Source organism: Triticum aestivum, chromosome 1D, assembly GCF_018294505.1.
Source record: "Triticum aestivum cultivar Chinese Spring chromosome 1D, IWGSC CS RefSeq v2.1, whole genome shotgun sequence".
Classification (NCBI taxonomy): Eukaryota; Viridiplantae; Streptophyta; class Magnoliopsida; order Poales; family Poaceae; genus Triticum; species Triticum aestivum.
Window position 1 is genome coordinate 124446837 of NC_057796.1, and position 27551 is coordinate 124474387.

The 27551-nt window shown below is 47.4% G+C and overlaps 2 protein-coding genes and 1 long non-coding RNA gene across 3 annotated transcripts; 1 reads left to right on the top strand and 2 right to left on the bottom strand.

The window, feature by feature from the left end:
• Positions 1 to 534: 534 nt before the first annotated feature.
• LOC123180715 (protein SLOW GREEN 1, chloroplastic) lies at positions 535 to 7864 on the bottom strand. Its single transcript, XM_044592829.1, has 4 exons — positions 7063 to 7864; positions 6134 to 6280; positions 1064 to 1144; positions 535 to 979 (listed from the first exon to the last, which is right to left on the bottom strand). Exons 1-4 carry the CDS (start codon positions 7789 to 7791, stop codon positions 794 to 796), a joined length of 1143 nt encoding a protein of 380 aa, XP_044448764.1. The 5' UTR covers positions 7792 to 7864; the 3' UTR covers positions 535 to 793.
• Positions 2478 to 3236, top strand: LOC123180717 (uncharacterized). Its single transcript, XR_006491205.1, has 2 exons — positions 2478 to 2657; positions 2894 to 3236. It is a non-coding gene; the product is annotated as an uncharacterized lncRNA (long non-coding RNA).
• A 147-nt stretch (positions 7865 to 8011) lies between the features above and the next one.
• Positions 8012 to 11178, bottom strand: LOC123180716 (hypoxanthine-guanine phosphoribosyltransferase). The gene is made up of 3 exons (XM_044592831.1): positions 10708 to 11178; positions 8812 to 8976; positions 8012 to 8452 (listed from the first exon to the last, which is right to left on the bottom strand). The coding sequence occupies exons 1-3, from the start codon at positions 11014 to 11016 to the stop codon at positions 8339 to 8341; spliced, it is 588 nt and encodes a 195-aa protein (XP_044448766.1). The 5' UTR covers positions 11017 to 11178; the 3' UTR covers positions 8012 to 8338.
• Between the last annotated feature and the right edge of the window lie 16373 nt (positions 11179 to 27551).

A 27551-nucleotide genomic window follows, 5' to 3' on the forward strand; every position in this document is an offset into this window, starting at 1 on the left:
GCCTTGGGTGTGTGCGTATGTTCTGGTGACATGCGTTGTACCGGGTTATTGATGATCTTTACTTTATATATAAAGCGGGGCGAAGCCTTTTTTTATAAATGGAGTAGTTTTTTTCTCTTTTCATACAACATCTCGGTAAGCAAAACCAAAAGGCACTGTGTGGCATACTGTAAAAAAAATGCTCCATTAGGCATTGCGGTGATGTATGACGTATCTCATCTGCTTAACTAGTTGTTGCTAATTTACTGTTCGATCAACTGTTTCCAATTTTTTTTAAACACGATTTCCCTTTTTGTTTCCATGCCTATTCTTACAGCAAAAATGCAAAAGTTCCATATAGCACAAAATTGAGCCAAATCTACCAGCCGAATGACTTTAACGAGTATTCCCGCACAAAAGGAAGACATTCACAAGCAGCACGGTTCTCGTACCCATCAGTGCTTCAGCTCTCATCATCGAGACTAGGGAGCGGCGGCGCTCGTTCCGGAACTAGCCTCCAGTTAAGACGAAGAGAGGTTAACAAAACGGTGCATCTCTGTCAGAAATTAGAAGGTCTTAAGCATTTCATGCGCATGTATATGCAATTCATGGTTGTGTGGCAAGCGTTTGAGGATTAACAAATGAGCTAAAAGTTGTAGGAACCTGGTTAGGTTACAGGAGATCCACATCTCCTTCACTTATCTTCATTATAGCAACGTTGCACTTGTGTAACTGTATGCGCAGAAATACGCAACGATCTAGAACTACCTCACTAAGTATGATGAGCCGTTCAGGTATAGGAAAACCTCAGGTCTCACTTTTTAGATAGGTACTCTGATCTAAAGTCCTTCTGTAGCCGATCTTTTGACTCCACTTTGGCCGATAGTATAACATCATTGATAAAACTCTTGTCCGGGAACTCATCCGGCACAAGGCTTCTGTACACGTCAAATTGCTCGTCTGCTTCTTCCTTTTTGTCCAGAAGTGCATATACAATGCCCTGCAACGAAGAAACACAGCGGAAAGAGAGACCTCAGAATGGGAGCCCGGGAACATATCAAACCTGCAAATGGTCAAGGAATACCTGGCAAAGATGAGGCCGAAAATCCCTTGGATCCTCGTTAATAAGAGTTCTCAGCTTCTCTGATGCAAGATCCAGGTCACCCTGCAGCGCCACGAAGGCGGGAGGGAATTCCATTAGAAATCAGAAAACGTGTTAACAGATAGCCTAATTATTGTTTAGATATTGTGGATATCTCTAACAGATCTCGGCCTGATCTTGCTATTCTTCTTGTGCAAGACATGAGCTGTTTGTAAGGCTATTTATAGCAACTATTTCAATCGATGAAATCAGTTGCCCCAAACCGAGTTCTCCTCCTGCCGTTCGTAGTTTAGGCTCCTTCATGGTATCAGATACCTAGATCGCATCGTATCCTCTCCAGCTTCCGCCGCCACCTCCCCTCCCGCTGCCATGAGCTTGCTCGGCTACACCTCCGCCTCCTCGGACTCCGACGACGATGTCTTCAAACAGTTCGGCATCCCCGTCGCAACTCAAACCCTTCCCACCCTGCAGCTGCAGGCTCTCCGCATCCGTGACCACATCCTCGTCACGTTGGATTATGAGAAGGAGAACTACGGCATCTGGAGCCGCCAATTCCTCACCACCCTCTCCAAGTTCAGGCTTCGGGATCACATTGACGGCTCCCCCGCCCAGGGCACCTCTGACTGGGTGCTCAACGACTTCGCCATCGTCTCGTGGTACGACGCCACGGTCACGGCCTCCACTCTGGCGATCGTGGAGCCGCACAACGCCACCGCCGTCTCTCTTTGGCGCGCCATCCGCAGCGTCTTCCGCGACAATCGCGACACGCGCGCCATCTACCTCCGCGACGATTTTCACGGCTTCAATCAAGGCGACCTCTCTGTCGTCGAGTACACCTCCAAGATGAAGGAGATGGCCGACATGCTTGGCGACCTTGGCTCTCGCGTCCGTGATCGCGACCTCGTCCACAACGTCCTCCGCGGCCTCAACGAGCAGTTGCAGCACACCGTCCCGCACGTGACGCGCGGTCGCCTGCCGTCCTTCATCAAGCTCCGCAACTTCCTGCTCCTGGAAGAGCGGCACCTCGGCCGCCGTGCTCGCATCGTCGCCCACAACGCACTCCTAGCCCAGGCGCATCTCGCGTTTCAGGCCGCCGGCGCTCCCATGCCAGCCTACACCAACCCTACTCCGCCTCCCTACTTCAACCCGACGCCAGCGGGCTTCTACGGTGCGGGCGTTCCCCACGCCAGCCCTCCCACCGCTCCCGGTCAGGGCAAGAAGAAAAAGAAGAAGGGGGCCGCTCCCAGCGCCTCGGCTTCGTTCGCCCCTCCCGCCGTGGGCACGCGTTCACCTGCTCCGCACCCGCCTGCACCTGCCCTCGCTGGCACGTTCCAGGCCTGGGCGGGTCCCGGCATCCTCGGGGCCACTCCCGGCGCACGTCCGCCTACCCCGGCCGCTCCCCACGGCCTCGCCGTCCACGCCGCGCCGACCGCTCCTCCGGCTGCCCCTCCACCACAGTGGGATCAGTCGGCCCTCATCGCCGCGCTGAACCAGATGGCCCTTCAAGCGCAAGCAGGACAAGGCAGCGAGTGGGTCCTCGACAGTGGTGCTTCCTCTCACATGGGCTCCGGTTCCGGTATACCACTCTCCCCTCGCCCTCCCAATTTTCCTTCTCATATCATTGTCGGTGATGGCTCCTTTCTTCCTATCACCGGTACTGGTTCCGTTCACTTTCGAACACCCATTCGCCCTCTCTCCCTTCTAAACATTCTTATTTCTCCTAAACTCATCAAAAATCTAGTGTCTGTCCGTGCTTTTACACGTGATAATTTTGTTTCCATTGAATTTGACCCTTTTGGTTTCTCTATCAAGGATTTGGCAACGGGACGAGTTATTCACCGATGTAACTCCACCGGCGACCTCTACCCCTTCGTGCAGACGCCCCAATGCTTCCTCGCCACCGTCTCTGCAACTTTGTGGCATCAGCGGCTTGGACACCCCGGCGTTGAAGCTTTGGCCAATGCATCCAAATATTTCAAATTCAGTTGTAATAAAAGTTTACCCACGCACTGCGATGCATGTCGTTTGGGCAAACACACTAGACTCCCTTTTGCTTCCTCTACCACCAAAACATCTGCTGCTTTTGAGCTTTGTCATTGCGATTTATGGACTAGTCCTGTATTAAGCATCTCAGGTTTTCAATATTATCTTGTTATATTGGATGACTTTACCCACTTCACTTGGACGTTTCCTATTCGTAATAAGTCTGAAGTTCATGCTCGTCTTGTGGCGTTCTATGCATATGTTCGCACGCAGTTCTCATCCTCCATTAAAGCTTTTCAGACCGACAATGGACGAGAATTCGACAACACTGCAAACCGTGCTCTATTTACCGCCCATGGAACTCTTCTTCGCCTCACCTGCCCATACACCTCCCAACAAAATGGCAAGGCCGAACGTATCCTTCGTACACTCAATGATGGTGTCCGCACTCTCCTTATACATGCATCCATGCCATACCCATGGTGGGCTGAGGCTCTCGCCACCTCCACATACCTTCTCAATCGCCGCCCATGCACAGCCAACATCATTACCACTCCCTACGAGCTTCTTCACGGTCGTGCCCCCGATTTTAAGTCTCTTCGCGTGTTTGGCTGCCTGTGCAATCCCAATCTTACTGCCACCGCACCTCACAAACTCGCACCCCATTCTACTCCTTGTGTTTTTCTCGGCTATCCGGACGGGCGCAAAGGGTATCGCTGCTATGATCCACTGACTCGGCGCATTATTTTCTCACGGCATGTTACCTTTGTGGAAAAAGTGTTTCCTTTCAGCTCCCTGGACTTCAGCATCGCCCCGGCATCTCCATCACGCGACAGCCACGACGCTCCTCCTCCGGCTTACGACGATCATGTGGCGCCCCCTGCATGCCACAGTAACGGGCCATGCAGCCCGTTCCCGCGCGGATCGTCCTTGGGCCGCTCTTCTTCACCATCCACGGCCCGCGGCTCGGCCTCCTCAGCTCGCGGCTCCACGTCTCTGACGCCAGCTCGCGGCTCCGCGTCCCTGACGCCCGACGCCGGCTCAGCCCGCGGCTCGGCCCGCGGCTCAGATTCTTCGGCCCGTGGCTCGGTTTCCTCGACACGCGGTTCTGCGTCCCTGACGCCGGACGTCCGCGCTGCCCGTGGCTCCGCATCCCTGACGCCCGACGCCGCGCCTTCCAGCTCGGCGCCTGCTTCGTCGCCTCCCCGCCACCGCATGGTCACTCGCGCTCGGCATGGCGTCTTCAAGCCGAACCCTCGCTACGGACTTGTCGCCACCACGACGGTGTCGCCCCTCCCATCCTCCGTCCGGGAAGCTCTCCGCGACCCCAACTGGCGCCAGGCGATGCAGGAGGAATTCGACGCCCTCTCGTCGAACACCACCTGGACGTTGGTCCCTCGGCCTCCCCACACCAACGTCGTCACCGGCAAATGGGTCTTCCGGCACAAGACCCGCGAGGACGGCTCCCTCGAGCGGTACAAGGCACGCTGGGTCGTTCGTGGTTTTGCCCAACGTCCTGGTGTCGACTATGGCGAAACTTTTTTGCCGGTCGTCAAACCGGCAACGATTCGCACTGTGCTTACTTTCGCGTCCTCCCGTAACTGGTTGTGCACCAGTTGGACGTGAAGAATGCCTTCCTCAATGGCATCCTCAACGAACAGGTCTACTGCTACCAGCCGGCCGGTTTTGTCGATGCTCATCGCAAGGATCACGTCTGCAAGCTCGTCAAGTCTCTCTATGGCTTGAAGCAAGCGCCGCGCGCGTGGTTTCAGCGCTTCGCCACCTTCGCCGTCACCATTGGCTTCACCGCCTCTCGTTCTGACGCTTCGCTCTTCATACTACGGCGGGGAACTGACGTGGCGTATCTCCTGCTATATGTTGACGACATCGTCTTGACGGCTTCCTCCTCGACACTGCTCCACGATCTCATTGCCAAACTCATGGTCGAGTTCGCAATGAAGGACCTGGGGCCCTTGCACTTCTTCCTTGGGATCCGTGTGCGTCGTACGTCTCGTGGCTTCTTCCTCGGTCAGGAGCAGTACGCCGAGGAGATCCTCCAGCGCGCCAGCATGTTGCAGTGTAAGACCGCCACCACGCCTGTCGACACCCTTCCCAAGGTTGCCGCCGACACTGGTGACCCGGTTGCCGATCCCTCCGAGTACCAAAGCCTCGCCGGTGCCCTTCAATACTTGACCATGACGCGTCCTGATCTTGCATATGCCGTCAGCAAGTCTGCTTACACATGCACGATCCGCGTGACGGTCATCTCGCCATCGTCAAACGTATTCTCCGATACGTCCGCGGCACTACGAGCTCCGGTCTCCTGCTCCACAGCTCCTCTCCACTCGACATCGTCGCTTACTCGGATGCGGACTGGGCAGGCTGCCCGGACACACGGCGCTCTACCTCCGGCTACTGTGTTTATCTTGGCGGTGCTCTCGTGAGCTGGTCTTCCAAGCGCCAACCCACTGTCTCGCGCTCGAGCGCCGAGGCTGAGTATCGTGCTGTTGCCAATGCCGTTGCTGATTGTGTATGGCTCAGGCAACTCCTCGATGAGCTCGGTTCACCTCCCTCCAAAGCCACGGTGGTCTTTTGTGATAATATCTCAGCGGTGTACATGTCTACCAATCCAGTTCATCATCGACGAACGAAGCACATTGAGTTAGACATTCACTTTGTGCGCGAGAAGGTGGCTCTCGGCGAACTTCGGGTCGTTCATGTGCCTACTACTCAGCAGCTGGCTGATATCATGACCAAAGGACTCCCTACGGCGTCGTTTCAGTCATTCCGGTCCAGTCTATGCGTTTTGCCTAGCGCCAACGTATCGACTGCGGCGGGGTGTTAACAGATAGCCTAATTATTGTTTAGATATTGTGGATATCTCTAACAGATCTCGGCCTGATCTTGCTATTCTTCTTGTGCAAGACATGAGCTGTTTGTAAGGCTATTTATAGCAACTATTCCAATCAATGAAATCAGTTGCCCCAAACCGAGTTCTCCTCCTGCCGTTCGTAGTTTAGGCTCCTTCAAAACGTGCCGTGTGCTCAGGACTTTGGTATGATCTGTTACCTTGACAACATGCATCTGTGCAATCAGAAGCTTTATGTTGCGCTCTTCTGGGACCCTTTCCTCGGATACTGCAAGTTGCAAAGCTTTCTCCAGCATCTCGAAAACAGTTGGACCTTCGAGCCTTTTATGCATGCACAATGCGAGTCCCTGCAAAGATGGGGAATGTGGAAAGGAAAACATCAGCTAGGTTTGTAAATGTCACACCAGGAAAGACTGCAGTAAAAGGCGAGTTTCACTAATGGATGATCGCATTGCAAATTTGCAACCTGTCCTTGTTATAAAACCAGAATGGCAAGTTGCAGTACCGCCCGGTGCATGCTGCAAAGGCCTGAAATACAAATGCGGATCAAACATCTCTCACATACGAACTCTACTACAGCTGTGTTTCCCTTGTGGATTTATGCGTACCAGGGCTTAACCAATAGTACATCAGCTGTCATCCAATACATAAACAAGAAGAGCTTTGTTGTAGTGTATATACACAAACAAAATCCTTTGACCTTCACAAAATGCAAGACCTAGTTTTGGCTCCCTCTTAATCAAATGCAAATCTACTGATTAGCACCAGTCGTCAAAGATTAGACAGTATGAGAAATTTAAATTGGTGTTTCTCCTTGAGAAATTTTAGCATTGTACTGTTACAAAATTGGCATCTAGAAGTTGCCATACTCTAGAAAAGATTACGGCGATTTGCAACAATGCTCATGGTACAATTACTCTTCTCTTGAGCTCCTACCAATAATGATTTCATTTCCCAAAAGGGATCTTCCTATGCTCATGGTACAATTACTCTTCTCTTGAGCTCCTACCAATAATGATTTCATTTCCCAAAAGGGATCTTCCTAACACATAGAGTGTGACCAGTCTAATCATCGTATTAACAAGAGCAAACTGAGAGTAAGGAAGAAAGCGTGCGTGTGTGTACCCACATGGAGAGCCCGGACGAGGAGGGGCTTCTCCGCGAGGACCTCCTGGAAGAGCCGCTCGGCGGTGGCGATGTCCCCGTTGAGCTCGTGCAGCAGCGCCTCCATGAGCCGCCACTCCACCTCGCCGGGCTCGGCCTCCCGCAGCTGCGCCGCGTAGCGCAGCGCGCCGCCCCAGTCCTTGCGCCGCATCCTGGCGAAGAGCACGCACTTGAGCGCGTCCACGTCGCCCGGGTCCTCGCTCAGGACCTCCAGGTACATCTGGACCTCGTCATCGTCCTCTTCCTCCTCCTCCTCGTCGCTTGGCTGCATCCAGGCCGCCTCCACCTCCTCCTCCTCCTTCCGAAACCACTCCGCCTCGTCCTCCTCTTCCTGATCCCCTTGGTCGGGTTCTTCTTCTTGCTGCCCCTTGGTGTCGTCTTGCGGTTGCTGCGTGGGTGGGGGAGGGGCGGCGAGTGACGGGAGGGGGCGCCGGACGCCGGAGAGGGAGAGGATGGAGGCGACGAGCAGGAAGAGCAGTGTTCTCGAGGCGGCCGTGATTGATGAGAGGAGGTTGGTGGTGGGGGCCTTGGAAGAGGAGAGGCGCCGGTGCTGGGGAGGGAGAAGGGAGCAGGAGGGTGAGCGGCGCCGATTGGTGGGGAACTGGAGCGAGGGGGTGGCGGTGGGCTTGTGGCGGGAGAGGCGGCGGAAGGGCACGAACGATGCGTTAGCGGTGGACAAGAAGCTCATCGCCATGGCCGGAGCTGTGGCCACAACGAGGAAAAAGAGGACAGGACAGGGGGATTGCAGTGGCACACTACATCCCGAGTGGGACACTTCAACCTCATGTTCCACAGAAGAAAAATATCCATCAAAAAGGAAATAGCATTTCAAAGTTTCTAACGGCCTGCGGGTACTCTATTCTGGAAAACCCCACTACGATTCTGGAAAACCCTTTTGTTCTCATCACAATAAATAAGGAGATAAACACTCTCTAATTTTTTTGCAGGAACTTGACGAGTATATAGCTTACAAGCAGACCAGTTGTGATCTGTGAATGGACGACGGAACATGTCATACAACCAGATAGATTTTCTTCATGGTTGCAGCATATGGGCAAAATGCTTCGTGTTATGCTTATTTAGAGGAACAGAATAATTCCCTCAGCCCAAATGAAGAAAGGAACATGTCTTGTGCAAAATTAAGCACAATTTGCCTACAAATATAAAAACCGAAATGTTTGTGTTTCTTCAAAATTTATGTGCTCTTGCAAAAGGGGTTGCAAGTCTTGTCTGCTTCCGGCCTAGTTGTCAGTTTTCTTACTGTACATCTCAGGCTTGAGAACTCCAACATAGGGCAGGTTGCGGTAGAGCTCCGCATAATCCATACCATAGCCAACAACAAAGCTGTCGGGGCACTGCAGAGGAACACAAACAGTTTGGCGATTAATTAAGGGACTGATACTGTAGGATAGCTTGTCAGTACGATTTGCTATAGATGGAGGAGGCAAACTAAAATCATAATTGATTTTACAAAGTACTCCCTCCGTTCTCAAATATAAGTCTTTCTAGAGATTCCAACAAGTGACTACATCCGGAGCAAAATAAGTGAATCTACACTCTAAAATATGTCTACGTACATCCGTATGTTGTAGTCCATTTGAAATGTCTAAAAAGACTTATATTTAGGAATGGAGGGAGTAGCCTCTAAGGACTTTAGGTTCCAAGTTTGGCTTTGTGCCATATAGCAGAATGTTAAAGGGGGTGATCTTTCTACCTCGAAGCCTCTGTAAAATTTTCCACCCCCCACTAGCTGAAAATCGACTGTCCTCCTTGCTGGTTTGTCCAGGAAAGTGCAAACTGATATGGACAGTGCTCCTTTCTTTTGTAAATGGGCAATGAGACAGGAAACAGTATTCCCTGTGTCCACAATATCTTCAACCTGCAAGATGCAAAACCATCATCAATGAATGGATAATCACCAGAACAGACTCGCAGTCAAAACAAATGGACATAACACCCACCACCGCCCAACCCACCAGCACCACTTAGGTACACACAGTAAATTTGGAGTAACATGTCCATGAACAAGAACAAGAACAAGAACAACAAAGCCTTTCAGTCCCAAACAAATTGGGGCAGGCTAGAGTTGAAACACACAAGATCACAAAATCAAGTCATGGTTCTGGCACGTGGATAGCTAACTTCCACGCACCCCTGTCCATGGCTAGTTCTTTGATGATATTCTAGTCCTTCATATGCATGAAGTACAAGATGTAGATTTAATTCTCATACATCATCGTATTGAAAAAACAAATTACAGCTACAACATATTCAAAGACTGGTTATACTACATAAAACTAATGTGAAATATATCCGGCATATTTGTATATTAAGTATCTCGTATTGCAGTTTAGAGTAGCTACAAATGGACTTCATGAAGGTATTGCCATAACCTTGAAGCAAAAAAGTCATAAAGTAAACCGTAAAAATTAGAAAAAAGGAATTTCAATTCATTTTTTAGAAGAAAAAAGAAGAGAACTATGGAAGAGTTTAGAACAAAGAGAAATGCAGTTTTGTGCATATCATGCATTGTGCTTAAGCTCATCCAGGGAATCTTAGCAGAATCAGGTTTAGTGAAGACGATATCCAAAAGCCAACAGTGCTTGGATTTGCTAACTCTCTACCGTCTGACTGGCTTCATCCAACAGTCAATATTTCAAGTTACTAAAAGATTACTGAGAAAAGGAGCCAGGTTCTTGCCAGTTATTTATACAGAAAAAAGGGCTTCTTGTAAGGAAACTACTATAAGTGCAGAGTTCGCTGTACAGCTGCAGCCTTACTGGCCGAACCCTAGCCACCACCTCCCATTTCTTCCTCTCCAGTCACAGTCGCTGGCTGTAATCACCGTCACAGGGTGTCGCTAGAATTACCCATCCGGTGGTGATGAGTTCCTCCCACCCCCATCTCGCTGTAGTCCAGAACACCGTGGCCAGAGTTGCTCATCACGTCCTCCAGCCCCTCCTACCACTTCTTACTCAAATTTCCTATTCCCCAGACCCGGATGATTAGCTCCCCTTCCGCCTCTTCCTCATGTTGCTTCTTCTCCAGATCGACAGAGGGAGAGCATTCACTCCGTAAGACCAGGGAAAGAATGTTTGTTCCTTCGATTTCCCAGTCATGTAGTGATATTGTTTATATAACTAAAATTCTGCATCTAGTCAACTCCCAACAAGCTCAACTCTACCACAATAAACAATGTGGGAGAGAATTCACTGCCTAAGACCAGGAAACAAACGTTCATTCCTTGGATGGAGTCATGTTGGTACAACTAAAATTCAGCATTTAGTAAGCTACCAAGAAACTCAATTCTGCCGAACAATGTGACACGCCAGTTCAGATGACACAACCAGATTAAACTACTAGGTGATTCAAGGGACAAAGCGTCACTTCTTTGTAGTTCTATGATTCTACTTGCTTGGGTAGCGTGATTCTACTTGCTTGGGTAGCGGAAATTCCCCAGCTCTCGCCGGTGCATGACCCAAAACCTTGTATAGGACCACAACGAAAGCAACAATCACAGAAAAGGACGAGCCTAAGCAGATAACGCCTGGTGGACACGAACGCCGCGGCCACACAAACGTGGAAAAAAAGTGAGGCTCGAGGCACTAACCACCACGACGTGCTTCCCGGCGACGTCGACCTTGAGGTCAGCGGTGACCCGGGGCCGGCCGCTGGACTCGGTGCCGTCGCCATACGACTCGACGCGCACGAGGTCGACGGCGAGCGGCACGTCGACGCGCCGCACCAGGTCAGCGAGGAAGAGGAACGCCCCCGTGGCGACGCCCACGACGACAGCCGGCTCCGCGAGCCGGCGGATGTCGGCGGCGAGCTCCGAGGCGACCTCGGCGACCCGCGTGGCGATCTCGGCCTCCGTCCACAGCACGCGGTCGATGCCGGCGTTGGCGGCTTCGCTCACCATGGCGGCCGCGGTGATGGCCAGGAGCGTTAGGGTTAGGATTTGCGGGTGGTGGGTCGGGTGGAGCTTTGTGGGGGCTATTGGCGATTTGGCGAGGGTTGGGCTCGGGCGGCGGCGTGGTGTTTCTGGGTGCGTTTACGTGGAAGGAAGAGTGCCGGCATACCGCAATCACAGGCTCACTGATGAGCACGAGACCATCTTCGTGGGGACATTTCTTTATTTCTTTTGAACATTCGTCATGGGGACAAGATGTTTTTTTTTAAGTTGGGGACAAGATGGTTGATGATCTACTTTGTTTCATTTTTTCCAAACTATTTTCTAAACTTTGCTGAATCGTTTCTATATATTTTTTAAAGTCCTACTAAGGCATATATTAAGAATCACAATACCTTACCAACACATTCATACAAAAATGAGACCGACGAGCAGCATATCCTACGACGGATTGCCTCCGAGTGTGTGGCATGGAGACAAGCGGGCATTCTACATGAAGACATTCGGATCGCTTTTGTAGGAGTAGATGGGTGGATCGAGGGCGAGTAATCCGTTAAGATGATGTGGGGTGAAATGCGTTGTATAAGCGTGTTGTAAATAACCGTGGACGGGGTGTCTTTCCCTCTCCTTCTTTTAATATATGTACGCACATTCGTGCGTATTCGAGAAAAAAATCAAAACCTTAGGGTGCTCAAGTCTTCTTCCTCCTGCATCCATCAACGGCGTGCCATGAGCAAAGCTCGATGCCGTCTCTGGGCCTCCGCCTTGACAGAGCAAACTTCTTGAAACCCGGAAGCTTGTAAAAGCAGCGACCGGCGAAGTCGTTGATGCGAACCAGGACATAGCGATGGCCACAATCTGCAAAGCAAATCACTGCCTCAGAGAAGAGAATGTCAATAAGAGCCTATAGAAACTTCGAATACCACGAAAGTCGACAAATTTCAAGCGAAACCACCAGAAATCTAAACCGACCGGATCCCAGAAGAGCCACCAAAGACACAAAACTACACGCACTCCGTCGTTGATGAGGACACCAACGGAACGGGGATAGGGTGGGGAGAACATTTATTTTAAAACAGGGAAAAGCCCCGACAAATTCTCCCTAGCCAAACACAAAGACACCCTAAGAACACCTTACACAAAATTGCCATGCGGTTGTACGCCAAGTCCAGATCAGAGATCGAACTTGCTGTTGTCTAGGGCCATGCATCAACATCGTCTTCTCCGATGGCCTAGCCAGGCTGGGCCATCGTAGAAGCTCACCATGTTGGATTAATATGGCCGCCGTCGAATTCACCAACACCCCAAATGGATTCTTCGCAATTTTCTGTTTTCATAGTTGCACGCAGAGGTTATTCAAGTTGCACAAATGGACACATAAGTTGCACACTATGACCAAGCTAGGTGCAATGAAAGGACCTAGCATGTTGTCAAGTGTGCTTTTTATGGTTTTCATAGTTACACACATGGGGTTTATTCAAGTTTCACATGTGAACACGCAAGTTTGCAAACAATTTTATGTACTCATGTATGTTGTTGTCATGGTGCAACATACAAACAGTAACATGCAGGGCACTATTGTTTTCCTTTTCATGTCCCCGATACGTGATGGTGGACGAGCTTTTAACAAGCACGCGCACACTCTTTTCTGCAACTATGAAGACGACGCAGCTTTTGGAGAGTTGACTGCTCGCAAAACCAAAACACTATTACGTCTTTTAGCTATGTGTTTCTTTTTTTTAATAGAACGTAGGATATATCTTCTCTACTATGTGCAAAGAAATCAAATATATAGCCATGTATGTTATTTTCATGTATAACAGTTGTTGCACGTTGCGCAACAAAAGTTGGTTGGATCATGTGGAGGAGGTGCATGCAAAACCAACACAAAGTTGCACACACCTCCTCAATGCCATGTGTTTTTTTTTTGCATGTGTCTCTTGGACATGTGGGAAACACGAAGATAAGATGGATGGATCAAATTTTTTAGGAGGGGCGGTCAAGGTGAAGAAACAAATGAAGGTAAAAGTTGCAATCAAGGTAAAGAAGAAGAGGAATCACACCTCTCTTTTCTCTCTCTTCTTCCTCTACATCCTGGTACGTCTTTTTACATTTGCTTCTCCCACATGATCGCTAGATCTGTACATATTTCACCCGAATAGAGTAGCCATTGCAGGCCCTGTGATGGTCGAAAGCATTCTGTTCTTTCATGGGGAATAAGAATGGAAGCGTGGGGAAAATGAGGAGAGAGGATGGGGCACGTGACTCTGGACAAGAAAAAAACAGGATGCAGACTGATGTGTGCCTCGCCAAGGTCGTGGAAACCAGGTGTATTGGTTCGTCGGGGGAGGGGTGGAGAGAGGCTGGTGGTTTCCTAATCAAGAGGATGAGGGACATGACCTTAAGCGGTCAATGTATCCTAAGAGCATGTACAGTTGTTTATAAGACAAATTTATCTTAAGGCCACAAGTAATATAGAGAAAGCAATAGAAAGGGTGTACAATGGGTTATCTCTTAGCCTTATCTCTAGTCTAGTGACTGATATTCCTAAATATGTGATGAGATCGGTAATAGATCATCTTTTAATTAACAGATACAAGTCTTTTATTCTAATTTATCTCTTCATTTCAACATTTATCCTATATAGCACTCTTGAGATAGCATCTTTTTAACACACTTTTTTTTCAGTTGTGATCAGACCTGGCCGCATGGGCCGGCTTGGCGCGGCACGACATGGCCCGACTGTAAAAAGGTCTGGCACTGCACAACTATGTCGGCTCTTTTATAAAAGGGACTTGTGGTGCCTACCCGAAGGCCTGGCCTCGGGGATCAGCCCGGCACAGTTGTGGGTCAATCCCGCATTGTTTTCGGCTTTCCAGGCCAAAAATTCAACCTTCTCGGTCTTTTTTAGAATTAAAATTCTAATAATATAAAAAGGATGCCGATAACAGCTACACGTTCGGTTTGGGGAGGCGCCAAACCGAATGAAACGTTTGGTAGGGTCGTTCCCCAGATTGAACATTTTAGTTCGATCAAAACTGATGGGAATCGTTGCATCGGAAACAATAAAGATTCCTACGGGATGACGATTCACCTAAGATCTAATCTACTAGATACTAGCAATAAGTGGGGAAATTATACATACCATTGTAGACCGAAAGCGGAAATGTTCTAATGAATGTGGTTGGTGTAGTCGTACTTCTTCACGATCCAATCCGGTCCAACACCGCACGAACGACACCTTCGAGATATACACACATACAGCTCGGACATATCCCCTTCTTGATCCAACAAGCAAGAGGGGGAAGTAGATGGGATCTAGGCCAACAGCACGACGGCGTGGTGATGGAGCTTATGGTCGAACTCCGGCAGGGCTTCTCCAAGCATCTGCGAAGAGGTGGGAGGAGTAGCGAGAGGGGAGGTGCCAAGTGTAGGAACGAAGTATGTCTACCAGAGGGGTGAATGGGAGTTTTAAAATTTCTTCGAAAATCTTAAAACTCTCGGAACCCAGCAGCGGAGTGAATGAAAAACAAACAACGGCGAGCTAAAACTAAATACCGAATGGAAACTAAAACATGCATCGAGACAAATCACATGAAGAAAAACATATCGAATGTAAATATGGGTAGCAGAGGTAACCAATGATGCTCGATGGCGATAGGGTATTTGTTCAACCAGTTCGTCCTTCTACACAAGGACTACGTCTAGTTGGAGGGGTTGTGACTTAACATGGAAGATAAACTCTCTTCGCCCTATTCTCCTCGACAATTGGTTCATCAACCAGTGTCGATCACTCGTGGTAGATACTTGAGGCGATCTCCGAACCTTTACAGACTTCTTCTTCGAGAACTACAATTAATCTTGGTCTCTGAATAAATTGACACCTAACCGTTTAGAGAGTTTACCGCTCTCAAGAGTAATAGGCGGAGCGTACTGGACTTAGATTCGAGTGATGCTGAACAACTATCTAATTTTCCGGCTCTAGGGGTTTTCTCTCAGTGGATTTTAAACTCAAATCACGCAGAGAGGGGGTTGCTCAACAATCTTCTCATAATCAAATGGAGCAGCCACCGGACAACGCCGGTGCGGGGTGGCTATTTATAGCCGCAACCTTCCCTGGTGAGAAATGAGCATTTTGGACACGTGGTCCAGCCAATGGCCAACCGACACGTTCACGACGGTCGGATTTTGGAGCAACGGTAACATTACTTGAGGAACAAGTAATGCTAACTCTTCGCTCAGAGACAAATCTCTCGCAGCGAAGAAGACACTACAACAAAAACATCGCGTATGGTCGCTTTTTCTGGGTCGCTTTTTTATTCGTCTCTACACTCATGAACACTAGCGACCTAAAGACGCTTCTTAAGACGTTTTCAGAGCGCCACAACTTTTAATTGTAATTAGCCTTCAATAAAATAAGTATTTAATTTTAATTAACTTAGAGACGATTTTTGAGACGTGTTCATGTGCGACTCTATTCTTAGAGACGATTTGTGAGACGTTTTAATGTGCGACTCTATGCTTAGAAACAATTTGTGAAACGTTTTAATATGTGACTCTATTCTTATTTTAGACTAAAGACAAGAGATAAATACTCCCGGAGTCTTAGAACTTGTACGGCCAGTTTGGTGCATACAATTGCAAAATACATATTTTCTTATTGTCTAACTTGCCCTCCTATTCATATACGATGTTTCCTACCGTATCTGGATGTACCCCGTGCACGCGTGGCATGCCAACATGGCGAGGGCCCACCCTCACTGGTTGAGGCGGTGGTAGCCTGCCTACAGTGTTTTTTCCTTCAGAAAGCATTGTTGCAATTTTTTGCGGGTGCATTTTATTTGTCTCCGTAGAAAATCCTAAGCAATTGAACACACAATCTTCTCGATTTGGCCGCATAAATGGCCACTAGACCAGGTGACGTTTGACTTTTAACGAGGACAATTAGATTTATATAAGACGTACCGTAGGAATTAAAAATTTAAAATAGAAATCAAAATAGGAAAAGGTGTGCAAAAAAGGGAATCCCCGTTCGAACCTATTGCATTTTAAGCTCGTCAGCATGTGCGAGCGCCAATCATCTGGCCACAATGACACTTCTATACTTTAATTTTTAATGTTAAGTTATTAATTATTAATCTATAATAAAATAAAGTAAGGCACGTTTCTTTAATTTTTTTGTTTGTTCACTATATAGGATTATTTTCGTCCGCCGCGGGAAGCTGCTAAAATCATATAAGAAATGATTGCGTTCAACCCACGAATCGTATTTTTATGTCGACCTCCTCCACCGATCGACACGTGTCCCATGGTCCTGCAGAACACACGCCCTTTTTTAGAAACTTCGCGCGGCATCACATCTCCTTCCCAGTTCTTTCATTTGTCTCTCAGCTCCACCAGGGGGAGACGATCGCCCCACGCATGACTCTCGTGCTTGCGACTGGTCCGCACCCTCAACCGCAGCTCGCCGTCAAGGCAGGCCTCCACTGTCGCCCTTCCTTCCTCTCGTTTTTCCTCCCCCACACCCCTCTTTCTTTCCCAACCGCACCGAGCTCTTGAAGCCATGACCACCATCGGAACCTTCTTGGGCCGTCGTTAACATTTTTTGAAATCATTAACATTCTTCTAAATTTTGAAGTCATGAACATTTTATGAAATCGCGAACATTTTATGAAATCGTGAACATTTTTTGAAATCATTAACATTCTTTTACATTTTTGAAATCATGAACATTTTTTAAAATCGCGAACAGTTTTTGAAATCATTAAAATTTTCTTAAAATTTTTAAATCATGAACATTTTCTGAAATCACGAACATTTTTTGAAATCATGAACATTTTAATAATTTGCGAACAGATTTTGAAATCATTAACATTCTTTTAAATTTTTTAAATCATGAACATTTTTTGAAATCGCGAAAGAAATCATAAACATTTTTTATATTCATGAATATTTTTGAAATTCTTGAACATTTTTGTACAAATTCGTGAACGTTCTCTTGAACTGTTAATTTTTTTAAAATTCCCGAAAACATGTTTAAAATCATGAGTATTTTTATGAATTCACGATTATTTTATTCAAAATTCGTAACTTTTTCTGAAATATGGAACCTTTTGATATCCCGAATTATGGAAAAAGAAAGAAAAAAAGGCAAAGAAGGAAAAAAATAGGCAGCATCCCGGCCCGCACATGGGCCAGCCAAGATTGGCGCCAAGGCAGCGCGGGGTGCGCGCTGGGGAGAGCAACTAATTAACAAGCGCTCCTTCGGGAGCCTCGCGAGAATCAGCGCCACTTGGCGCACTCTCAGCCGCCTGCCACATGTCGCGCTCTGGGCGCTCCCTCCGGATTTTGTTTTTTTTTTAATTTTCCGCACACGTTTTCGGCTTTTAAAACGGTTTTTTTTACACTTCGGTTTTTTACCGGTCTTCGTTAACTTTTGGGTAAACTTCGAATAGATTGATCAAGAGGCATTTTATTATTTGATTGTAACCTTAATAATCACATTTGTAATATTGTCCTACGTAATACTATTATATTACCTCTGTAATATTCTTGTGTTAAAATAAAATCCTTATTCGTGCCTCACTGGAAAAAAAATCCTCAATCAATTCACATATACAAGGGATTTGATCATTTTCCCCGTATTAGTTGGGGACTTGATGATTTGGCGCATTTTATTTAGGCTTATATGTAATTTACATTAATTTCTTGTTCATTTGCCCTCATTGGCGTTTTACCGATTTTCTTAATTTACTAAACTTGATAAATCTAGGTGGAATGACCGATATACCCTTTGGTATTTTTGCAATGTAGTACTCCGGGACCGAACTAAACGATCAAATCTGGGGGGCTCGTCCATAGTGCCGCCGCCGCTCGGCATCTCGATACCAGCCGCCACTCCTGCGCTGCCGTTTACCCCCAGCCAGAGCTCTCAAGCCGTCGACGGGCGCCTCCTGCCATAGATCTCACGCAACCGCTACTCGCCCCCTATCATATGTCTCATGCCGCCGCCACTCGCCCGCTTCGCCTCACTCTGTTCCCCCGCCGCTCAACGGTACCGGGGTCTTCCTGGGATTCCTAGAATACCCAAGAATCTGTTTCCAAAAAACAGTAGATATAATATACGTATTGGGCCCATGAATGAGCCCAAACAACTCCACGGCAGCCACGGACTACTGGGAGCGCCTATTTCTCGCGTTACGCGAGCCCGATCGTGTCTCTCGCTGAAGCGAGCTCCCGAGTGGGCCGGCCCGCGAGGCGTATATACAATGTGAACCAAAAGATAAATAGTAAGTAGGTAGTTCGGCATGTCTCAAAAAAAAAGAAGGTAGTTCGGCAATTCCAGGTTTCGAACCCTGGTCACCTCGTTAGGAGGCGCTGCAACGAGCCATCGGACCAAGCGCTTTTAACATTATGTAATAATAGATCAAGGGAACAAGAACGCACTGACAATCAGACTTTACGTACAATTTTTTTTATATAAAATGTTAGTCAACATTTGACAAAAACGCTAAATGGATACAGAGAAAATGATTCTAATGTATACACAAAATTTACACAGAAAAAAAATACAAATGTGTATGAAAAACATGAACATGTATTTAAAAAAATTAATCAACCATTTGGAAAAAAATGTTGAATAAGTATTTACAAAATGTTGAATAAGTATTAAAAATGTTGAATAAGTACTTAAAAAATGTTGAATAAGTATTAAAAATATTGAACAAGTATTTGAAAATTTGTTGAATAAGTATTAAAATGTTGAACTAGTCTTTTAAAATGTTGAATGAGTCGTACAGTAGATACGATCAACATGGAGATGTTCACCGTTGATGACTAGTTCGTCTCACGTGATGATCAGACACGGCCTAGTCGATTCGGATCATGTATCACTTAGATGACTAGAGGGATGTCTATCTGAGTGGGAGTTCATTAAATAATTTGATTAGATGAACTGAATTATCATGAACATAATCTAAATTGTCTTTGCAAGTTATGTTGTAGATTAATAGCTCGCGCTTAAGCTCCTTGTTTAAATACGTTCCTAGAGAAAAACTAAGATGAAAGATATTATAAGCAATTGTGCGGACTAGGGCCGTAGTCTGAGGATTGTCCTCACTGCTACATAGAAGGCTTCTGTCCTTGATGCACCGCTCGGTGTGCCAACCCCTCTGGCGTCATCTGTGGATGTTGTGAACATCTGGCAGACACGCTCTCATGACTACCTAATAGTTTAGTGCACCATGCTTTACGGCTTAGAGTCGGGGCTCCAAAAGCGTTTTGAACGCCATGGAACATATGAGATGTTCCAAGAGCTGAAATTGGTATTTCAGGCTCATGCCCGTGTTGAGAGGTGTGAGACCTCTGACAAGATCTTTGCCTACAAGATGGAGGAGAATAGCTCAGCCAGTAAGCATGTGCTCAGAATGTCTGGGTGCTTCAATCGCTTGAATTAAGTGGGAGTTAATCTTCCAGATAAGAGAGTGATTGACAAAGTTCTCCAGTCACTATCACCAAGCTACTAGAGTTTCGTGATGAACTATAACATGCAAGGGAAGATGATCCCGGAGCTGTTCATTGTGCTTAAGGCCGTAAAGGTAGAAATCAAGAAGGAGCATCAAGTATTGATGGTTAACAAGACCACTGGTTTCAAAGAAGGGGAAGAAGGGAAACTTCATGAATGGCAAGCCAGTTGCCGCTTCAGTGAAGAAACCCAAGAATCCAAACCCGAGACGAAGTGTTTCTATTAGGGGACCGGTCACTGGTAGCGGAACTGTCTCAAATACTTGGTAGATAAGAAGGCTGGCAACTTCAACAAAAGTATATTTGATATATGTGTTATTGATGTGTACCTTACTAGTAGTCCTAGTAGCACATGTGGATTAGATACCGGTTCAGTTGCTAAGATTGGTAACTCGAAACAAAAGCTACAGAATAAACGGAGACTAGCTAAGGGCGAGGTGACGATGTGTGTTGAAAGTGTTTCCATGGTTGATGTGATCACCATCACACGCTCCCACTACCTCCGAGATTAGTGTTGAACCTAGACAAATGTTTTTTTTGCATTGGTGCCTGCGTTGAGCATGAACATGATTAGATCATGTTTATTGCAATACGGTTATTCATTTAAGTCAGAGAATAATGGTTATTTTTTTACATGAATAATACCTTCTATGGTCATGCACCCAATGTGAATGGTTTATTGAATCTCGGTCGTAGTGATACACATGTTCATAACATTGATGCCAAAAGATGTAGAGTTGATAATGATAGTACCACTTTCTTGTGGCACTGCCGCTTAGGTCATATTGGTGTAAAACACATGAAGAACCTCCATGCCGATGGACTTTTAAAGTCACTTGATTTTGAATCACTTGACACATGCGAACCATGCCTCATTGGCAAGATGACTAAAACCCCGTTCTTTTACAATGGAACGGGCAAGTGACTTGTTGGAAATCACACATGCTGATGTGTGCGGTCCGATGAGTGTTGACGCGTGCAGTGGATATCATTATTTTCTCACCTTCACCGATGAATTGAGTAGATATGGGTATATTTACTTAATGAAGCATAAGTCTGAAACGTTTGAAAAGTTCAAGCAATTTCAGAGTGAAGTTGAGAATCGTCATAACAAGAAGATCAAGTTCCTACGATCTGATCAGGGGGAGAGTGTCTGCGTTATGAGTTTGGCAATCACTAAAGATAAGGTGGAATCGTTTCACAGTTGACGCCACCTGAAACACCATAGCGTAATGGTGTGTCCAAACGTCGTAATCGAACCTTATTGGATATGGTGCGATCTATGATGTCTCTTACCGATCTACCGCTATCATTTTGGGGTTATGCATTAGAGACAATTACATTCACTTTAAATAGGGCACCATCTAAGTCCGTGGAGACGACACCGTATGAACTATGGTTTGGGAAGAAACCTAAGTTGTTGTTTCTTAAGGTTTGGGGCTACGATGCTTATGTCGATAGGCTTCGGCCAGAAAAGCTCGAACCCAAAGCGGAAAATTGTGTCTTCATAGAATACCCAAACAAGACGATTGGGTATATCTTCTATCTCAGATCTGAGGGCAAAGTGTTTGTCGCTATGAACAGGTCCTTTCTCAAGAAAGAGTTTCTCTCGAAAGAATTGAGTGGGAGGGAGATAGAAATTGATGAGGTTGTTGAACCTTTACTTTAACCAGAGAGTAGCGCAGCACAGAAAGATGCTTCTGTGGCACCTACCTCAGTTGAAGATAAAGCTAATGATGATGATCGTGGAGCTTCAGGTCAAGTTACTGTCGAACCTCGTAGGTCGACAAGGGTGTGTACAACTTCCGAGTGGTAACCCTGTCTTAAAGGTCATGTTGTTGGACAACGATGAACCTATGAGCTATGAAGAAGCGATGGTGGGCCCGGATTCCAACAAATGGCTAGGAGCCATGAAATCCGAGATAGGATCCATGTATGAGAACAAAGTATGGACTTTAGTGGACTTGCCTGATGATCGGCAAGCCATTGAGAATAAATGGATCTTTAAGAAGAAGACACACGCTGATGGTAATGTCACCATTTATGAAGCTCGACTTGTCTCAAAGAAGTTTCCGACAAGTTCAAGGAATTGACTGTGATGAGACCTTCTCAATCATACGATGCTAAAGTCTGTCAGAATTATGTTAGCAGTTGCTGCATTTTGATTTACGAAATCAGGCAGATGGATGTCAAAACAAAGTTTCCTTGATGGTTTCCGTGAGGAAAGGCTGTATGTGATACAACCACAAGGTTTTGTCGATCCTAAGGATGCTAAAAGGTATGCAAACTCCAGCGGTCCTTTTATGGACTGGAGCAAGCATCTCGGAGTTGGAACATACGCTTTGATGAGGTGATCAAAGCATTTGGGTTTATACAAAGTTTGCAAGAAACTTGTATTTGCAAGAAAGTGAGTGGGAGCACTACAACATTTTGATAAGTATATGTGGATGACATATTGTTGATCAGAAATGATGTAGAATTTCTGGAAAGCATAAAGGGTTGTTTGAATGGAGTTTTTCAATGGAAGACCTATGTAAAACTGCTTACATGTTGGGTATATAAAATCTATAGAGATAGATCAAGACGCCTGATAAGACTTTCACCGAGCACATACCTTGACATGTTTTTGAAGGAGTTCAAAATGGATCAGTCAAAGAAGGAGTTCTTGCCTAAGTTGTAAGGTGTGAATTTGAGTAAGACTCAAAGCTCGACCACGGCAGAAGAAAGAGAAAGGACGAAAGTCGTCCCCTATGCCTTAGCCATAGGCTCTATACGATATGCCATGCTGTGTACCGCGATGTGCCTTGCCACGTGTCTGGCAAGGGGGTATAAGAGTGATCCAGGAGTGGATCATTGGACAGAGGTCAAAATTGTCCTTAGGAATAAGGAAATGTTTCTCGATTATGAAGGTGAAGAAGAGTTCGGCGTAAAGGGTTACGTCGATGCAAGCTTTAACACCTATCCGGATGACTCTGAGTAGCAAACCGGATACGTATAGTGGAGCAACCATTTGGAATAGCTCCAAGTGGAGCATAGTAGCAACATCTACAATATGAAATAGAGATTTGCGAAGAACACATGGATCTGAATGTTGCAGACCCGTTGACTAAAACCTCTCTCGTAAGCATAACATGATCAAACCTCAGAACTCATTGAGTGTTAATCACATGGCGATGTGAACTAGATTATTGACTCTAGTAAACTCTTTGGGTGTTAGTCACATGGCGATGTGAACTATGAGTGTTAATCACATGGCGATGTGAACTAGATTATTGACTCTAGTGCAAGTGGGAGACTGTTGGAAATATGCCCTAGAGGCAATAATAAAATGGTTATTGTTATATTTCCTTGTTCATGATAATTGTCTATTGTTCATGCTATAATTGTATTAACCCGAAACCGTAATACATGTGTGAATACATAGATCGTAATATGTCCCTAGTAAGCCTCTAGTTGACTAGCTCGTTGATCAATAGATGGTCATGGTTTCCTGGCCATGGACATTGGATGTCGTTGATAACGGGATCACATCATTGGGAGAATGATGTGATGGACAAGACCCAATCCTAAGCATAGCACAAGATCGTGTAGTTCGTTTGCTAGAGCTTTTCTAATGTCAAGTATCGTTTCCTTAGACCATGAGATTGTGCAACTCCCGGATACCGTAGGAGTGCTTTGGGTGCATCAAACATCACAACGTAACTGGGTGACTATAAAGGTGCACTACAGGTATCTCCGAAAGTGTCTGTTGGGTTGGCACGAATCGAGACTGGGATTTGTCACTCCGTATGATGGAGAGGTATCTCTGGGCCCACTCGGTAATGCATCATCATAATGAGCTCAATGTGACTAAGGAGTTAGCCACGGGATCATGCGTTACGGAACGAGTAAAGAGACTTGCCGGTAACGAGATTGAACGAGGTATGGGGATGCCGACGATCAAATCTCGGGCAAGTAACATACCGATAGACAAAGGGAATTGAATACGGGATTGATTGAATCCCCGACATCGTGGTTCATCCGATGAGATCATCGTGGAACATGTGGGAGCCAATATGGGTATCCAGATCCCGCTATTGGTTATTGGCCGGAGAGATGTCTCGGTCATGTCTGCATGGTTCCCGAACCCGTAGGGTCTACACACTTAAGGTTCGGTGACGCTAGAGTTGTTATGGGAAATAGTATGTGGTTACCGAAGGTTGTTCGGAGTCCCGGATGAGATCCCAGACGTGACGAGGAACTCCGGAATGGTCCGGAGGTGAAGATCGATATATTGGACGAAGGGTATTGGAGTCCGGAATTGTTCCGGGAGTACCGGGTGACGACCAGCGTGACCGAAAGGTGTTTCGGAGGCCCCGGTAAGCGTTGGGGGCCTTATGGGCCAAGGGGAGGGGGCACACCAGCCCACTAAGGGACTGTGCGCCCCTCCCAACCCCTCTCACGTAACATGGAGAGGTGGGGGCGCCTCCCCTAGGGCAGCCACCCCTCCCGGCTCGGGGGGCAAGTTTCCTAGGGGTGGGGGCGCCCAAACCCATCTAGGGTTTCCCCTGTGGCCGCCGCCCCTCCCCTAGGGAACCCTAGGGCGCCTCCTCCACCCCCTTGCCCCTATATATAGTGAGGGAGAGAGAGGGCAGTCGCACCCCCTTCCCCTGGCGCAACCCTCTCCTCCTCCAATACCTCCTCCTCATCCTCCATAGTGCTTGGCGAAGCCCTGCTGGAGAACCACGAGCTCCATCCCTACCATGCCGTCGAGCTGCTAGAGTTCTCCCTCAACTTCTCCTCTCCCCTTACTGGATCAAGAAGGAGGAGACGTCCCCAGGTTGTACGTGTGTTGAACGCGGAGGCGCCGTCCGTTCGGCGCTAGATCGGATCTTCCGCGATTTGAATCGCCGCAAGTACGACTCCATCAACCGCGTTCTTGTAACGCTTCCGCTTAGCGATCTTCAAGGGTATGAAGATGCACACCTTCTCTCTCGTTGCTAGCATCTCCTAGATTGATCTTGGTGACACGTAGGAAAATTTTGAATTATTGCTACGTTCCCCAACACTCCCTCCCCTGCCCTCACCCTTCGGCTCTGTCCAGCGTCCTCCGCTAGGCGCCAGACCGTCAGTCTGCCTCCTGCACTGCTCCGGCCTCCCCAGCGTGGCAGCGCCCTCCGTCAGTCCGCCTCCCGCACTGCTCCGGCCTCGCCAGCGTGGCAGCGCCCTCCGGCTGTCCGAGTCCAGCCTCCGTACATTCTATAATCTGCATCCATCCACATCCAGTTGGCATCCACCAAGGTATTCTATCCCTCTGTTTTTTAACAAGTCTGAAGAGTTTTCAGTGATTGCCTGTATGGAGGTATAGGACAATACAAGTTAACTACTGCCAAGACCGGGGACACATCATGGACGAAGGCACGCATCGGTGTTTCCAGCACCGGGCATGCGTAGAAGGACGAAGTCGATGTTGACGATGCGTTGGTCCAGACTTGCCAGGCCCGAGGACACGTCGTGGACAAAAGCACACATTGGTGTTGCCAGCACTGGGCTTGCATAGACGGGGGCCTGCATGTGCTGTACGCCATGTCGAAGGAGTCGAAGGGGCCACCAGAGGAGGACTCGATGACGGTTACTACGCCAATCGACATGGGGCCAATGTCGCCAACGGTAGTCGGAGTAGATGAAGTGGCCGAAGAAGATGACGGCGACACATGCGATGAGCTGGTGCTGGACGAAGACGAAGGGGGTGGATGGGCGGCACGGCGCGACTCGGGTGAGCGAGCGGCAACGACGGCCTGGGTGTAGCGGCGGCTAAGGGGGTGGACGGGCAACGCGACTCGGGTGTAGCGGCGGCTACGGGGGTGGACGGGCAGCGCGACTCGGGTGTAGCGGCGGCTCGCGGGTCGGGGCAGCCGCAGGGAGAACCCCTAGCCGGTGTGGACGACCCGACGGGTGGCGGTATGGACCGCGTGTTGCGGTGCGACAACCCGAAGGGGCGAGGCAAACGCGGTGGCGGCTACGGGGGTAGCAGTCGGGAGGATCTCGGGTGTAGCGACCAGACCTCAAACAGTCTAGTCTCTGTGCATCAGTGTCATCCCTGGATCGGTAATGCTGACACGCACAGTACTTGAAGGATTTATAACAGAGTAGCAATCACACACTTATTACATCGAATAGTCTCAAGAGAGAACTTAATACAATAAATATGGCTTAAGGCCATCTAAATACGATAACAGCGGAAGACTTGGAAGAAAGTGAGTCCATCAACTCCAACGACATCACTGAGTATAAGACCACGACCTATAGCACCTTACTCGTCGTCTGAAAAGTCTGCAACATGAACGTTGCAGCCCGAAAACGGGTCAGCACATGAAATATGCTGGCAAGGTAACACATAGAGTAATGAACAGAATAATGCTATCACTACATGCATATTTGGCTGGTGGAAAGCTCTATGGTTACGGTTTTGCATAAAGCCAATTTTTCCCTACTGCAAAGGAATATATTTTATTTAACTATAAAGTTGGTTGAAAAATATTGAGAAGGTAAACCCCCTCTCAATCCCAATTAAAAGTAATCATTAACAACCCAACAAATTATTTAAGTAACGTGATGAGATCGATATGATAATCCAAGAACTAGATACTCAAGATGTCCATAACCAGGGACACGGCTAACCATGATTAGTTTGTACACTCTGCAGAGGTTTGTGCACTTTTCCCCACAAGACTCGATCTCCTCCGTTGGATTTCTCGCACTACATGGTGTTTGAGAAACGGATGACCGAGACATAGTCTTTCAGAAGCGTTAGCACCTTACGATGGGTAGACAGTTACACCTACTTTCCCCTACATCTGCTAGTCTACCACTATAAGAGTTCACACGACTTAATCAACTATGCTAGAGCCCATAATAGCTTGTGGCTGCACACGGAAGTTTCTAGTATGAATAATCTCACGATCCCTTTGAGCCTGGGTGGCGGTCCATAGGAGAATCACACGGTACCCCGGGATTTCAAAAAAAAATACAGGCAATCACTGGGTTCCCCAGGTGCCTCAATCCACCCAGATGTGTATTAAAGTTGCCACCTTAAGTTAACCATTAATTAAGAATACTCACATCTTTCATGAATACACTCAAACCCAATCCACGTCTACGAGCATAGCATGGAAATATAAGCATAATGTAGAAGTAACTCCCAAGGGTTTGAATGCAGGGCAATAGGTTCCTACCTCATCAACTACTTCCCAATACCCACATGTTATCAATCCTACTCATGCAATGTTTGAGGGTTGAATCTAATGCATAAAAACTGGGTATGAAAGAGATGTGGTCAAAGTGTTACTTGCCTTGCTGATGATCCGTGAAACCTAGAGACTCGTAGTAGCACGCTTCGCACTCCGGGTACTCTATCGCAAACAAACAATACATACATAAGCAATCAAGCAAGGGTGCATGGGTAAAACTCAAAATAAGAGATCTAACCAGAAAGTTCAACTTAAGAACTCCAGTTTGCAAAAAGAATAAAATCAAATGAAGCAGCGAAACTCAAACGGCGAAAGAAACAAGCTTCGTTTACTAATCTGGACCTAAGTCAAATTTTACAGTAGCAAAAACTTGTTTAAGTTGGTTAAAAAAAGAGGGTTTCGAGACAGAACTCTAGGCGCTTGAATCGCCTGATCCCGATAAACGAGCGAAAAGTTATACTAGAACGAAAATCGGATCAGAAATCGCGATCGAAAATAATCGCGGAAAATCCGAGAAAAAGAAAAACTGACGAACAGGCTAACGAACGAACGTTCGCTGTTTGCGGTTAAACGACGAAAACCGTTCGTTAAAACGAACGTATGGACGAACTTCCGCAAAATAAGTAAACCAAAAAAAACTAAACCGATCTATAAAAAATCTAGGGTTTAAAAAAAACGAACGAAAAACCGGGCGGTTTTCTCGCGGAAACCGGCGGCGGCGGCGACGGTCAACCTCGGGCGGCGTGACGGCGGCGGCTCCGGCGTCGGGCGGGGCTCCGGTGGGGCGGTGGG